The 13,050-nt window shown below is 31.6% G+C and overlaps 1 protein-coding gene across 2 annotated transcripts in view; it reads left to right on the top strand.

Annotated features, from left to right (window-relative positions):
* Positions 1 to 13,050, top strand: part of MDGA2 (MAM domain containing glycosylphosphatidylinositol anchor 2) — a 767,088-nt gene that overhangs the window by 735,847 nt on the left and 18,191 nt on the right. For both annotated transcript variants that reach the window (XM_069464601.1, XM_069464600.1), the window contains 3 exons: positions 1,200 to 1,220; positions 4,572 to 4,727; positions 5,202 to 5,360. In XM_069464601.1, coding sequence (XP_069320702.1) covers positions 1,200 to 1,220; positions 4,572 to 4,727; positions 5,202 to 5,360 — 336 coding nt within the window. The remainder of the gene's footprint in view (positions 1 to 1,199; positions 1,221 to 4,571; positions 4,728 to 5,201; positions 5,361 to 13,050) is intronic.

Here is a 13,050-nt window from a genome sequence, read left to right as displayed (position 1 = left end):
TTTTCAAATTAAAATATACTGATATCGTGAAGGAAAATGAAACTTATTTTCAGTCCACTTTCAGTGAAATTAGTAAATGTATAGTCTCTTTTCTGTTATTCCTTTCATAATTTGTAATGTGGCATGCAGAATCAGAAAAATAACTAAGGTAATAAGGATTGTCTTCCTTGTGTAGAAATAGAAAAAATAATTGAAAAACTTAGTTTGTTAAAATTGCTCTCAGTATATTAAAGTAGCAATTATACATATGAACATGCTTTGTGTATGTATATGTGTTTTTGCCTATCATACTTTACTAGCATTGTACAAGTTTAATAAAGTTGGTTAGGGGGAAATACTAAGAAAATGACAAAATAGACACAAAATTCTGCAGGGGAGACTAACTGCCTATTGTAATCTTGGAAGCACAATAATGCTTTCCTTCATTCAGAATGGACTTTTCTCTCAGAGTGATAAATGCTTAATCAATATTTACAGATACCATTTTATTTCTTAAGTGAGATATATTTTTGTTGATGTATTAGTAAAATTTAAAGTACTCATTTCTCTTTAGGAAAAAATCAATTGGCATTTTTATTGCCACCATAATTAGTTTTCTGAAACAAATACTTATTTTGATGCACACACACAAAAATGTGTTGCTTATCTTTTGAAAACTGTGTGCATGCACGTGTATGTGTATTTTAATGTAAAGTAACACTGAAGTAGCTATTCGATTTAGGACACATATTATGACATGATATAAGGGTTGCTTTATTTTCATATTTACCATGTTATTTTCACTAGGAGTAGAAAACAGCAAAAAACAAAAGTGTAACTTCTGTTGGGTAATTGCTTTCATTGTTAAAGCATAGGTTGGCCTACTGTCAGCCTCAGTCTTGCTATCTGGGTTTTCTTGTTTAATACTGGTTAAGCTATAAAAGGTCAGCAAAACCGTTCCTTGAAAAATTAACAAATCCCCCATGCTATTTAGCACTGGTCTTTTTGGTAGTTTGAGGCTGTTGTTGCTGAGCTCCAAAGTAGATTGTATTCAATCCTTTAGAACAAAATGGATTGCAGATGTAATTCTCCATGGCCACAGTGGGGGAGAACATGAAGTTTTGGTAAGGAACTATAAGACACTGATTAGAGTTTTATTTATAAAAGGCATTCAAGCCATGCTAACATTATTTTGTTTTTGTTTTTTGCTTTTCTTGTAGCTCCTGTAAATCCTCATTTAAGTAAGTATATTTTCACTTTACAAATGGCACTGTATTTCATAATTAAGAAAAATGGAACATGTATGAACATACAAAGATTATTTAGCAACTTTTCTTATTAAAACAATAGTTTAGAATCAGTAAAATTGACATTAAATGTGAATTTTAAATTTCAAAGATATGGATATAAATATAAGTTGTTTAATAATGATAACTTATGTTTATAAATTTTCCTAAATATGGAGCCATTTTCCCAACTTGCTTAATATTTGCTCTTTCTATAACTGTGGGATTATTTTTTGTGGGATTGCATATGATTTTTATTGTTGTTATATGTTTCTTTGATTTTCATTCTTTGAATTACTGTATTCCGTTCATAAAAGACTATGGTTGTTTAGAAAGTTGGTATTTGAATGATTTAATCAATATTTTTCCAACATGCCTGGAGCTCTGACTTGGGGGGATAGGCGGTACATGGGCAATGTATGTAACCTGAACTTTTGTACCCCCATAATAAGCTGAAATAAAAAAAAATATTTTTCTTCATAGAATATGACTTCAAAGTCCAATGTATTTGGTCTGATTTAGGATATGAATTCTGTGAGATTGTTAAATTTTTGAACTTTTGAAAAAAATATTTTTATTTTGGTTGTATTAAAGGTTATGAGTACAAGATGACACTTGTATATATCTGAAAAATATTCCCATGTATGAAAACCTCTCTATCCCTGGAAAACAACTTTGAACTAAAAAATGGAATTACTGTGAAAACCCATTCTAAAATAACAATCCGTGATAGCTTTATATTTTTAATGTGAGGTTAGATTTTGGCAGGTTTATGGAATGACTGAGGAAGGTAGTTAACGCATGAGGTCCATTGGGTATCAGGATTCTTATTCTTAAGTTTCAATTCTTTCTTCACAATATTGGGAAGACTTCATAGAAATAAAGCAAAACTTTGAAGATTATGTAATACAGAATATTTAAAATATCTTTATTTATTCCTGTGTAGCCCCTGAAACTTCCAAAATCATGTTGTAATTAGAAAATTATTAAAAATTCAAGTTCTATTTAATTCTCAGTTCTATATCCTTGTGAAAATCCTGGACTTTATTACTTTCTTATTTTAGGAGATCTTTTAATATTTAATATTACATTGACTTTTGATGAGTTTATACAATCCTGTGCATTTTCATTATCTATCAAATATTCTTTATTCTAATAAAACTTTTTATGGGTAAACTTCTTTGCACGTATTTATAATTATCTCATTTAAAGTGACAAGATAATCATAAAATTATTATGGTTCTGACTAGTTGTTTTGCTTTTTCCATTTTTCCGGCCAACTTTTTATAAAATCCCTCAAGTAATAGGTTTCTTTACTATAAAGATATATATATGTCCTCAGAATTAAAGAAGTATTGATATGGCCTATGTATCTGTGTGATTTGAATTATTGTAGCAATTATAATAACATAAACATATTATGTTATATAAAATAACCTAAATTTTGAAAAATTTTAGGCATATCTAACTTTGTAGTTTTCATAAGCTATAATATATCGTTGCTTAATTTCACCATGAGAGGCTTAAATATTCAGGTTTTAAAATTTTTTTTGTTCATTTTTAAAGACAAGTTTTTTTCTTTTTAAAGAAGTTTAAATTAAATTACAAAAAGTTATCATTAAAAAGTGTTATAAAAATTCGTTATTCTTAATTTTAAATAACATATATAAAGATATGGCAGCAAATCTATAAACTGAAATCCTCAGTCTTCACATCTGTATTTGATATCTTTTTGTCCATATATAATATATATAGTAATTAAACAACTGACAACCTTTAAAATCAAGCAGTACCCTTATGGGATTATTGCAATTGCAAGTAGCAACTAAAGGAATTGTACCTAAACGGCATTTAGATAAATTGATGCATGTATATAACTACACTGCTGTCGCCACCATTATATTTTCAACTGATAGCATCAAAAGGTAATTTGTTGTTTTGTACAAGATCTGTGACACAAATATGTGTCTAATAAATATTTTATGTGCAATATTGTTTATGTAGAAATTTACTGATTTTGACTCCCTTATATTTCCTGTAATACTACCTATCCAGAATGTAGACTATAAATACATACAAAGAGGCAAGCAAGTGTTTAATCTGAACAACAAAAACAAAAGAAAACAAAAACTTATTCTTTAAATGTAAAGGGAAAGCCTTCTGTTTTCTTTTCATATGTAAGTTCCAATAGTTTTCAATTATTTCAAGTATATTATTCCAACCAATGATTTCATTGCCAGGAATATCTGATAAATCTAACCTTTTGCAGGCAGAATGGGGAAATACGTGGGACTCAAATAGGAGTCTGTTCTTTAGATGCTTATAGCTCTATCATTCCAGATAATCTGGATTTTGTTTGGCTTTATCATTTAATAGCTGACCTTAGCCAAAGTTTTGCCCTAAGTGAGCCTCATGAGTAAGAAATGTTGTGATTTCATAGAATTGTTATTAGGAAATGAAATAATGTACACTATATTTAATTTTTCTCAATTAAAGATACACATTATTTATGTGTCTGGTGGACCTTATCACCGTCTCTATTTACACGTATTTTTCAAGCAGGGTACATTCCAGTAAGAAAACCTTTGGTACCTAGAAATGTTATTACCACCCACAGTCCAGGGATAGTTGAAAAAGTCTCTCTCTGAGCTTGTGTTGGGTTTGAACTCAGCATATGGTAGGCATCCAAGAAACCACAGTCCTTACTTCGGGTCTTCATAATGTCTTTTTATTACTCCATTTCAAGTAAATGGAAAGGAATCATTTATTACTTCAAATCATGTAAATGAATGTGGAAAACTCACATTCATATAAAGTATGACAAATGACTACTTTTCAAAATAATTTGCTATTGTTTTGCCTAAGCAACTTCCATTTGTGCAAATGGATATATGTGAAAGCATCTCTAGACATGCATGAAAAATTGTAAACTTAAGGTATACATCTTTAAAACACCATCAAGTAAATTAATAAAGGTAATTTTCCAATTGACAGCTTTGTTTTGATTACAATTCAGGCATGATTGTATTCTTTAATTTCAGCTTTCTGGATATTTCAGAGGAAAATGGCTTTAATTATTCAATAAGAGACAGATTTACATATAAAATTATTTTTCTTTTTCATTAAAATTGGAATAGTTTTATATTTAGTTGTAATCTTGTGCACTAGTATGGCTCTGGTGCCATTATCACAATCGTCCATTACTATTGCTATATATATAATGTTTTAAATTTTTCTTATAAAAGTATTGCAATGTTTGTATTAATTTAATTAATATTATTTCCCTTAATCAAAATTTGTTAACAGGAGAATTTCACTGTGGATTTGAAGATGGTAACATTTGTTTGTTCACCCAAGATGATACAGATAATTTTGACTGGACAAAACAAAGTACTGCAACAAGAAATACAAAATATACCCCTAACACGGGACCTAATGCTGATCGTAGTGGCTCCAAAGAAGGTATGGATGAGGCTACAGAATGCTGTGTTCATAGCAATCAAAGACTTTTACAAATGTTATTAATATGAGCTACAAGAGAGTATTTGGGTATATGTTTGAAGATTATGGAATAAAACGTTAAATTTTATGTACAGTATTAATAATTTAGATATTTACAAAGTTTGTAGATATTAATTCATTTTTTTCTTAGAACTCACTGATACATATACTTAAGAGATTGGGAATTTTTTTGATAATTCAAGTTTAAACATCCAATTTGTTCTCAAGTTCTTATATATTTTTGTCTTTAGGTAGATCACTTATTCTTTATGTTAAATCCACTATTAGTTATGTATACATATATAAATTATATAAATGAGATGCAAATCCTATCAGTCTTTACTTTGTATAAAAACTCTAAAATCTCTCAGTGATTTGAAATTTCATGTTGCCCAATAATAATGTGTTTAAGCATTTTATCTTATCTGTCTTAAGGTTTTTATATGTACATTGAGACATCACGACCCAGATTGGAAGGTGAAAAAGCTCGACTTCTCAGCCCTGTTTTCAGCATAGCTCCCAAAAATCCTTATGGACCTACGAACACTGCATATTGTTTCAGCTTCTTTTATCACATGTATGGACAACATATAGGTGAGATGATAAGAATTACTGTTTAATTGTAAAGTATATCATAGCTAAGAAGAAAGATTCTCAAACACACAGCATGAAAACAATTTTTGTCAAAAAATGCTGTAATTGACTTTTTAAATGACTTACCTGCAAATTGCAAAATGAGATACTAAGAATTTTTCCCTATCATCTAATTTCTCAAATTTAGATTAGAATTTGAAATTTTAGAGCATTACCTATTTTCTCTTGGAGTTTAATTCAGGCCGACCATCAATGATTAAATACTTAATGAGATCTTGTGGAAATAGCATAAGTTAGGTTGTTTCTGTCTAAAGAAATATGCTTGAATAGTGACTCAATGCATATTAATCATGATGAAAAAGAATATTTTCATGTGGTCATATTGGCAATTACTTTTAGCACCATCCACATATTTATAATATTGGTGTGGCTTTTCTCTTGTACTATGCCTAACACACACAGTACAATTAAGAATATGCTGGATTCTAAAGAGTATACAGAGTTGAAGGCACATTCCCTGCCCTTAGAGACCACACACAGTAATAGAGGCTAAGATAAGTAATTACCTCACCGTGCTGGATAGAATACCACATAACCCTGATAATGGACCTAGAGAAACTCTGTGGGGTGCGGGTGAGGATGGGGGGAAGATTATGCAGGTCTACAATTCTTTATGTGCAATTCTAAAACCCAGAAAACTGAACACCAAATTTTTAAAAATTTAATTATTTGGTAGTATATGTTAGCCTAATATATGCCCTTAACTGATAGGAACCTCTTTATAGTCTTTATTTATACCATTTGCAGCAAAAATATTACTGGATTCTGTTCCAGACCATTCCAGGGATGTCACATAATATATAAGAGATATCCTCTATTACCTTTCTAACATAAGACAAAATTCTGAATAGTGAAGGATAGCTAGCCCCACAGAGGTTAGACAAGGAACTGCGTATCTGTATATGGTTGAGGAATGAGACAATGCTTCAAAACAAAGGAAAACATTTCTCCAGCGTTGGCAAGAGGGGCATGTTTTCAACAGGTGGAGATTAGCACAGACAGGATTAAGGCACTGGTAATGAGGAATTAAAATATGGGAAGTTAGGATGACATTAGTGTCTTTATAAAAATTAATAAAAATAATAATATAAATATATATTGATATAAACTAATAAAATTAGGCACATAATATATACCAACTACTGTATTACTTAAGTAATCCTCTTAATAAGTTTGTAAAACCACTGTCCATCTTTTACAGCGGAGAACACTGAACCTCAAGAAGTTTTCATGAATTGCCAAGTAACTGGCTGTGCTGGAATTCAAATTTATAGCCAATACTATTAACTTGTATTCTTCACAGTAGAACAAAAGATAACAAGCCTGGAAAAATAGCTCTTATGAAGTGAAAAGTATCTTCAACACGAAGTCAGGAGACCTGGGCTAGAACTTGGCTATAGCACTTAGACATTGTAAGACTTTAGAGAAGTCACTTAAAATGTCTGCATCTTAGTTTTCTCATCTGTAAAATGAGACCGATAATTCCTATTTCAGAAAGCTGTAGTTTAAGTTAAATGAGGTAAACATACAAAATATCTTTTATCAGATGTCAGACACTCATAATCTCAGATTACTTTGAATCTCAAACAGCAATAATAATAAAGTAATTGCTGACATTTACGGAGTACTCATCAGGGACCAAGACACTTCATAGATTATTTCTCGTAATCTTCACAATAAACATTTGTGCTCATTAAAATCATTATCCTGTTTTATAGCTAAGAAAACTGAAATTAAAAGAATTTTAATTTCCATGCCATCATATGGCTGATAAGAAGTGAAGCCATAATCCAAATATGGTAAGCTGAACACACAGTCTGTTTGGCCACTCTGCAGGAATACCAGTTGGAGTGTCATGAAAGCTTAGCTAAGCATGTGACACTTATTTAGTAGTCGGGGTAAGTTATTACAGATTTTGTGCAAACAAAAAAGCATAATAAGATCTTTGATTTAGGAAAATAAACATTATGGGAGTGGGTAAAATTACTGTGAAACAGAATCTAGCCTGGAAAAGCCCTTAAAAAGCGATGAGAGCACTCAGGAGTTCACTACCAAATAAACTATGAAAGAAACAAATCTTCACACAATTGCTAAGCCATTTGAATTATCGTGAGGTTATGAACTCTTTGTAATACAAAAGTAGGATTAGCTCAACTGTAATTCCTCCCTTTAGTTGATCATGTATATTTTATTCTCTATTTCGAATATATTTGATGGATTGCTCTTCTTTCAATTTACCTCAGAACAGGAATTTTTATTAGTTTTTAAATAAATAATTCCAGGACCAATATTTTGAATTACTTTATGGTGTAAAATATTTTTTATTTATGAGACTGGCTCTTTTAAGGCTTCCTCTCAAAATTTCTGCATATGTATGCTGTATCCCAAGATAATTTTAATATACTTTTAACTTTAAAATTGTTATTCTTATCCTCTTTATTGTCAATGGATGTCCAGTTGAATTTCTACTAGTTTTGTTGTGATTATTTCAGGGGTGGAGTTGGGGAGGGCAGTTCTCTATTTTTTAGTAAACATTTAACATTTTGACCCTGTGCTATTTCTTAACTTCGTCAGATGGCTAAAGGTTGCAGGTTGGGAATCAGGGTCTGTTACTTGAGTCCCTGTCAGCAGGACACAGGCAAACTGCTTAATAAAATCTAGGTAATAATACCTGTTCCAGAGATTGAGTAATCAATTAGAACTAGATGAGGTACTTTATTAGGGAGATCTCCCCATAGTTAAAACCTTCCCTCTTTGCATATATTATTCTCAGACCCTCATTCATCTGTAAATCCGGGAAGCATTTGTAGTCACTGGTTTTACAAATTTCATTCTAAGTTTTATTGATTCTTTTGGAAACCTAGATTTAAAATTGACTTGTACGGAATTTCTAATAGCCTAATTGCATTTATTACTCCTTGGGTAAGTGTAAATAAGTCAAGTAGCTTTAACCGTGACTAAAAGACAATATATCATTGAAAAGAGTCATAATTGTCTAACAATACAAAAATGGGTGATACATTACATAGAAAAGAGATTTTTCTTTCAAATAAAATCAACTATGTTGTATTACTTATCATTACCGCATCACAAACTTACCCCAAATTTTTGGCTTAAAACCAGAAACATCAATTATCACACAGTTTCTGTGGGTCAGGAATGTGGGTAGGGGTTAGCTGGGTGCCTGTGGCCCAAGGTCTCTCATAAGGTTGTGGTCAAACTTCCAGATAAGACTCCAGTATAATTTGAACACTCAGCTTGGGGAGGAAATACAATACTTACAAGCCCTCTCGCTTGGTTTTTGGCAGGCTTCACTCTCTCACAGGCGTTGGACTATAGATATTGATTTCTTGCTAGCTGTTGATCACAGTTCTCCCTCAATTTCTCACCATGTGGACCTCTCTACAGGGGTGTCTCATGACATGGTAGCAGGCTTCCTTCAAAGAGGAAATCCATGAAAGAGAGCGAGAACACATGCACAAGACTTTTTATAACCTGATCTCTGTATCTATTTTGCAGAGAAAACAGAGACTCTTAGGAAGGCAACTTTCATGTTGACGTCCTGTTCCTGCATCTAGGGATGTATCAGAAGCCACACTCCTACCTAATTATTTTTTCCCACCTCACTGGAAGTGACATTAGTTTGAGGCCAATTCCCTGACCAGAACTCTAAATTCCCATCTCTTCATAAAACTTGCTTCCCTATGATTTTTTATTTCTAAATTTATCCTTTCTATTAATTCTTTTTCCTTTTAAAATAAGGCCTTCTACAATCCCACATCTACTTTATCAGTTCTTTCTTACTCTCATGGTTGTTCATTAATGAACTCCTTTTCCTTTGCCCCCATTTGCTCCACAGTGAAAAATTAGCTTTCTAGAGGCACAATTGTATTGATCCATTCTAAGTTCAATGAATGCAGCCATAAATGCCTTTTGTATTTTTACCTTTAATTTCCTGGTATGATATGATGCTTATATCTCACCCACTTGTCATTTTTAGAAATAAATGAAGTATATAGTTTACTGATTTTTAATAAGCTTTTGTCATAACTAGTGTCTTCATATGAGATTCAATTTCTTTTCAAGAACGTTAGAAATTCAGCTGTATATTATGAATTAAAATGCCTATTAGTAGCCACAGGAATGCTGAAATCATCTTATATTTTTATCAATAGCTGGATATTATATAATTTACATATAGATATACTGTTAAGAGTAACAGAGTATAGCTTTCATTTGGAAACATGTTTTTTCTTTAATCAATTTTGATGAAACATTTAACTAACAAATTGTACCAATGAGGCAGACAACCTCTCAGTTGCCTCCAAACAATCTCAGCCTCTTAGTATTAACATTCTTGTGTTATTTTCTCCCCTTGAATATGAGCTGTAATTATCAACTCAGTATAATAAATAGAACAAGGAAGCAGTTACAGGATATCACTTCAGAGATCAGGTTATAAAAAGTCTTGTGCATGTGTTCTCGCTCTCTTTCATGGATTTCCTCTTTGAAGGAAGCCTGCTACCATGTCATGAGACACCCCTGTAGAGAGGTCCACATGGTGAGAAATTGAGGGAGAACTATGATCAACAGCTAGCAAGAAATCAGTATCTATAGTCCAACATCTGTGAAGGAGTGAAGCCTGCCAAAAACCCAGTGAGAGGGCTTGGAAGTACCCTATTTCCTCCCCAAGTTGAGTGTTCAAATTATACTGGAGTCTTATCTGGAAGTTTGACCACAACCTTATGAGAGACTTTGAGCCACAGGGACCCAGCTAACCCCTACCCACATTCCTGACCCACAGAAACTGTGCGATAATAAATGTTTCTGGTTTTAAGCCAAAAATTTGGTGTAAATTTGTGATGCAGCAATAGATAAGTAATACAAATATTTGACTTTATTTGAAAGAAGAATCTCTTTTCTAAGTAATGTATCACTCATTTTTGTATTGTTAGACAATTATAACTCTTTTCAATGATATACTGTCCTTTAGTCACAGTTAAAGCTACAAGATTTATTTACACTTACCCAAGGAGTAATAAATGCAATTAGGCTATTAGATATTCGGTACAAGTCAATTTTGCATCTAGACAACTTCCAGGGGACTGAAGGAATAGATTAGGATTCTCCATTTAGATATGAGGGGATAGCTCCCAAACCATGGGCTGTTTGATAATATTAATAGCTGATATTAAGTCACTCTTTCTGTTAAGAATTAGTCAGTGCTGTCAGTGAAATCCTGTTTGTGTTTAATACTTCTAATGCCAATGCCATCAATGTGAAAATAATGCTGTAGATGAAAGACATTCATTCAGTAAACTGTTTTGTTAAATGAGATGTATTTAAAAGAGGAGGTAGTGAATAGGATGTAGCGATGATTTATAACCATTTATAGTCAAAATCTTATTACAGGCATTTGCCCAGACCCTCTAATAAAACTCTATGTAATTTCTAATGCATTTACCTTCTATGTACCCAGTTTTGAACCACCAACTACCTCTAATATTTTCTCCTATTTAATTCTTCATTAATGGTGTCCCTTAGACAATGTATAGTAAAAGGTGGTATATTTAAACAAAATTAATGATAAGAACTGACTGAGAAAACCTGGTGTTTCAAAATATACAAGTCTCGTTTTCAGTATAATAAGTAGACAATATTATTTCATCAGTTGAATTAATGGTAATCAAATGAGTTAAGTGTGTTTGATTCTCACCCAGTGTAACAAGCTTTTAAAAGTAACTTCATTGAAAGTAAGGATTTTTTGTGATGGGTATTTTTTACCCTTAGATCTTGAATTCATTTATTTCTGTTCAAAAGGAAGAATTGCACAAGCTGTACGCCTAGTTGCATTTAGGGTTCTGTAGTGGATAAAAGACAAGTATGGTAAAAATATCTTATCCATCAAATAGTTTTTCATATATTTGGGATAATAAATTACTGAATAAAAAAAGTCAGAAATATCAAAATGTATGACAGGCCCATGCGTTGTACAAGGGAGAACAAGAGTTCACCATGGGTGAACAAGGGAGAAAACACTGAGGACAACAGGGTTAAAATATAAGTTTCTATGAAAGAGAAGAAATGAAAAGCATCCTCCCAAAGAGGCAAATAAATAGGAAGTGGAAAACAAAGGTTAGAGAAGGTGAGAAATAGAACCACTGTGTGACAATGGAGAATACTGTTCTTACAGGAGAATAAAGAGAATGATAGAACCAAATAGGGAAAAAGTTCTGCGTAAGGGATCTGACATACATCAGAGAAATAGAAAGCCTGATGAAAGCTATTTTTTAGGAAAGTCTATTGGACACTAATATATAGATTCAACTGAATACCAGAAGGCATGGTAATGACTAAAGAAAATAAACTGACATTTTTAATTTAAGATGTCATTGCAATTATATGTTGAAAAAATAATATCAATGGATTCATGCAGCTGTTTCTATTCAAGCAGAAAATGATTTTATAATTTCTCATTTTGAATGTGTGTACAAAACAAATGATACTAACAATTACCTATCAATATACATAGATCTGGCCTAGAGCTATATGGTTTAGGCACATCTTCATCGTTCATGAAATGTGAAACCCACTAAGTCTGTGTTACTGATTGTAATAAAAATGTGATATATGCAAGTGATCTCCATGTCTTAGAATTAACCAATTCACAAGTTAATTCATGTGAACTTGGCAATTTCAAGAATCTATTGGAAATATGTATGCACATTTTAGGACATTATTTATCTAAAATATATAAAATACATATTTATAGTAAAATAATTAAAAGGCAAATTATGTTAAGAACTTAGCAAAAAAGAGAGCTAGGTAATAGTAATTATAAACATTATTTATGCAAATTATAATTTATGCAATAATTTATACAAAATAATATTAAAATAGGAATCATGCTGTTGCATAATGCCACGAATAACCCCAAAGTTTTGGCCATTACTCTTAAGATAAAAGAGCACTTAGGTCATTTAGCCTTTTGCCTGCAATCCTTAAGAATAAGAGGTGTGCAAAGTCCTCTTAGCTTTAGCACCTGACTCTTTAGGAAAGGTGATCAAAAGATAAGAATTAGGAGACCTAGGAAAAGAAAAACACAGTTTGAGTTTTGCTTAGCTGCTTCAAACTTGTGTCATATAACTATATAGCATTTGAATATCCTCGGGGATGATTAAATTCTTAAACTTTGGTATCTAGTGCCTACTAAAGCATAAATAGTGTCTCTGACAATTTAAAATTACTTTCAAGGGGTATTAACATAATTCATCATATTCACTTTGGAATTTTTTACAATAATACTATAATAATGTGCTGAATCAGCTTTGCTGAATCTAACTTCTCTTGAATAGCTTTATTCTATTTCACAAGTTCTAATTTTGTTGACCAAGATGACCTGACATAGCTTTAAATAACTTTTGGCACTGAATTCTCTTTTATAAACTTAAGAAGTGGAAATTTGCTTGGAAAAAAAGTTTCAAAATCATTTGTCTGTCTATTTAATATTGCTTGTATCATCACCTCTAAAATGTACCAGTGAATAAGTAGTTAGTATTCATTGACCGGGATAAGTATATAATTATTACTATGTAAATAATAATATATTTAAATTATAATTCATCTGAAA

Source organism: Eulemur rufifrons, chromosome 2 (genome assembly GCF_041146395.1).
Source record: "Eulemur rufifrons isolate Redbay chromosome 2, OSU_ERuf_1, whole genome shotgun sequence".
NCBI lineage: Eukaryota > Metazoa > Chordata > Mammalia > Primates > Lemuridae > Eulemur > Eulemur rufifrons.
Note: the sequence above shows the minus strand (reverse complement) of the source record. Positions and strands in the feature narration are given on the sequence as shown.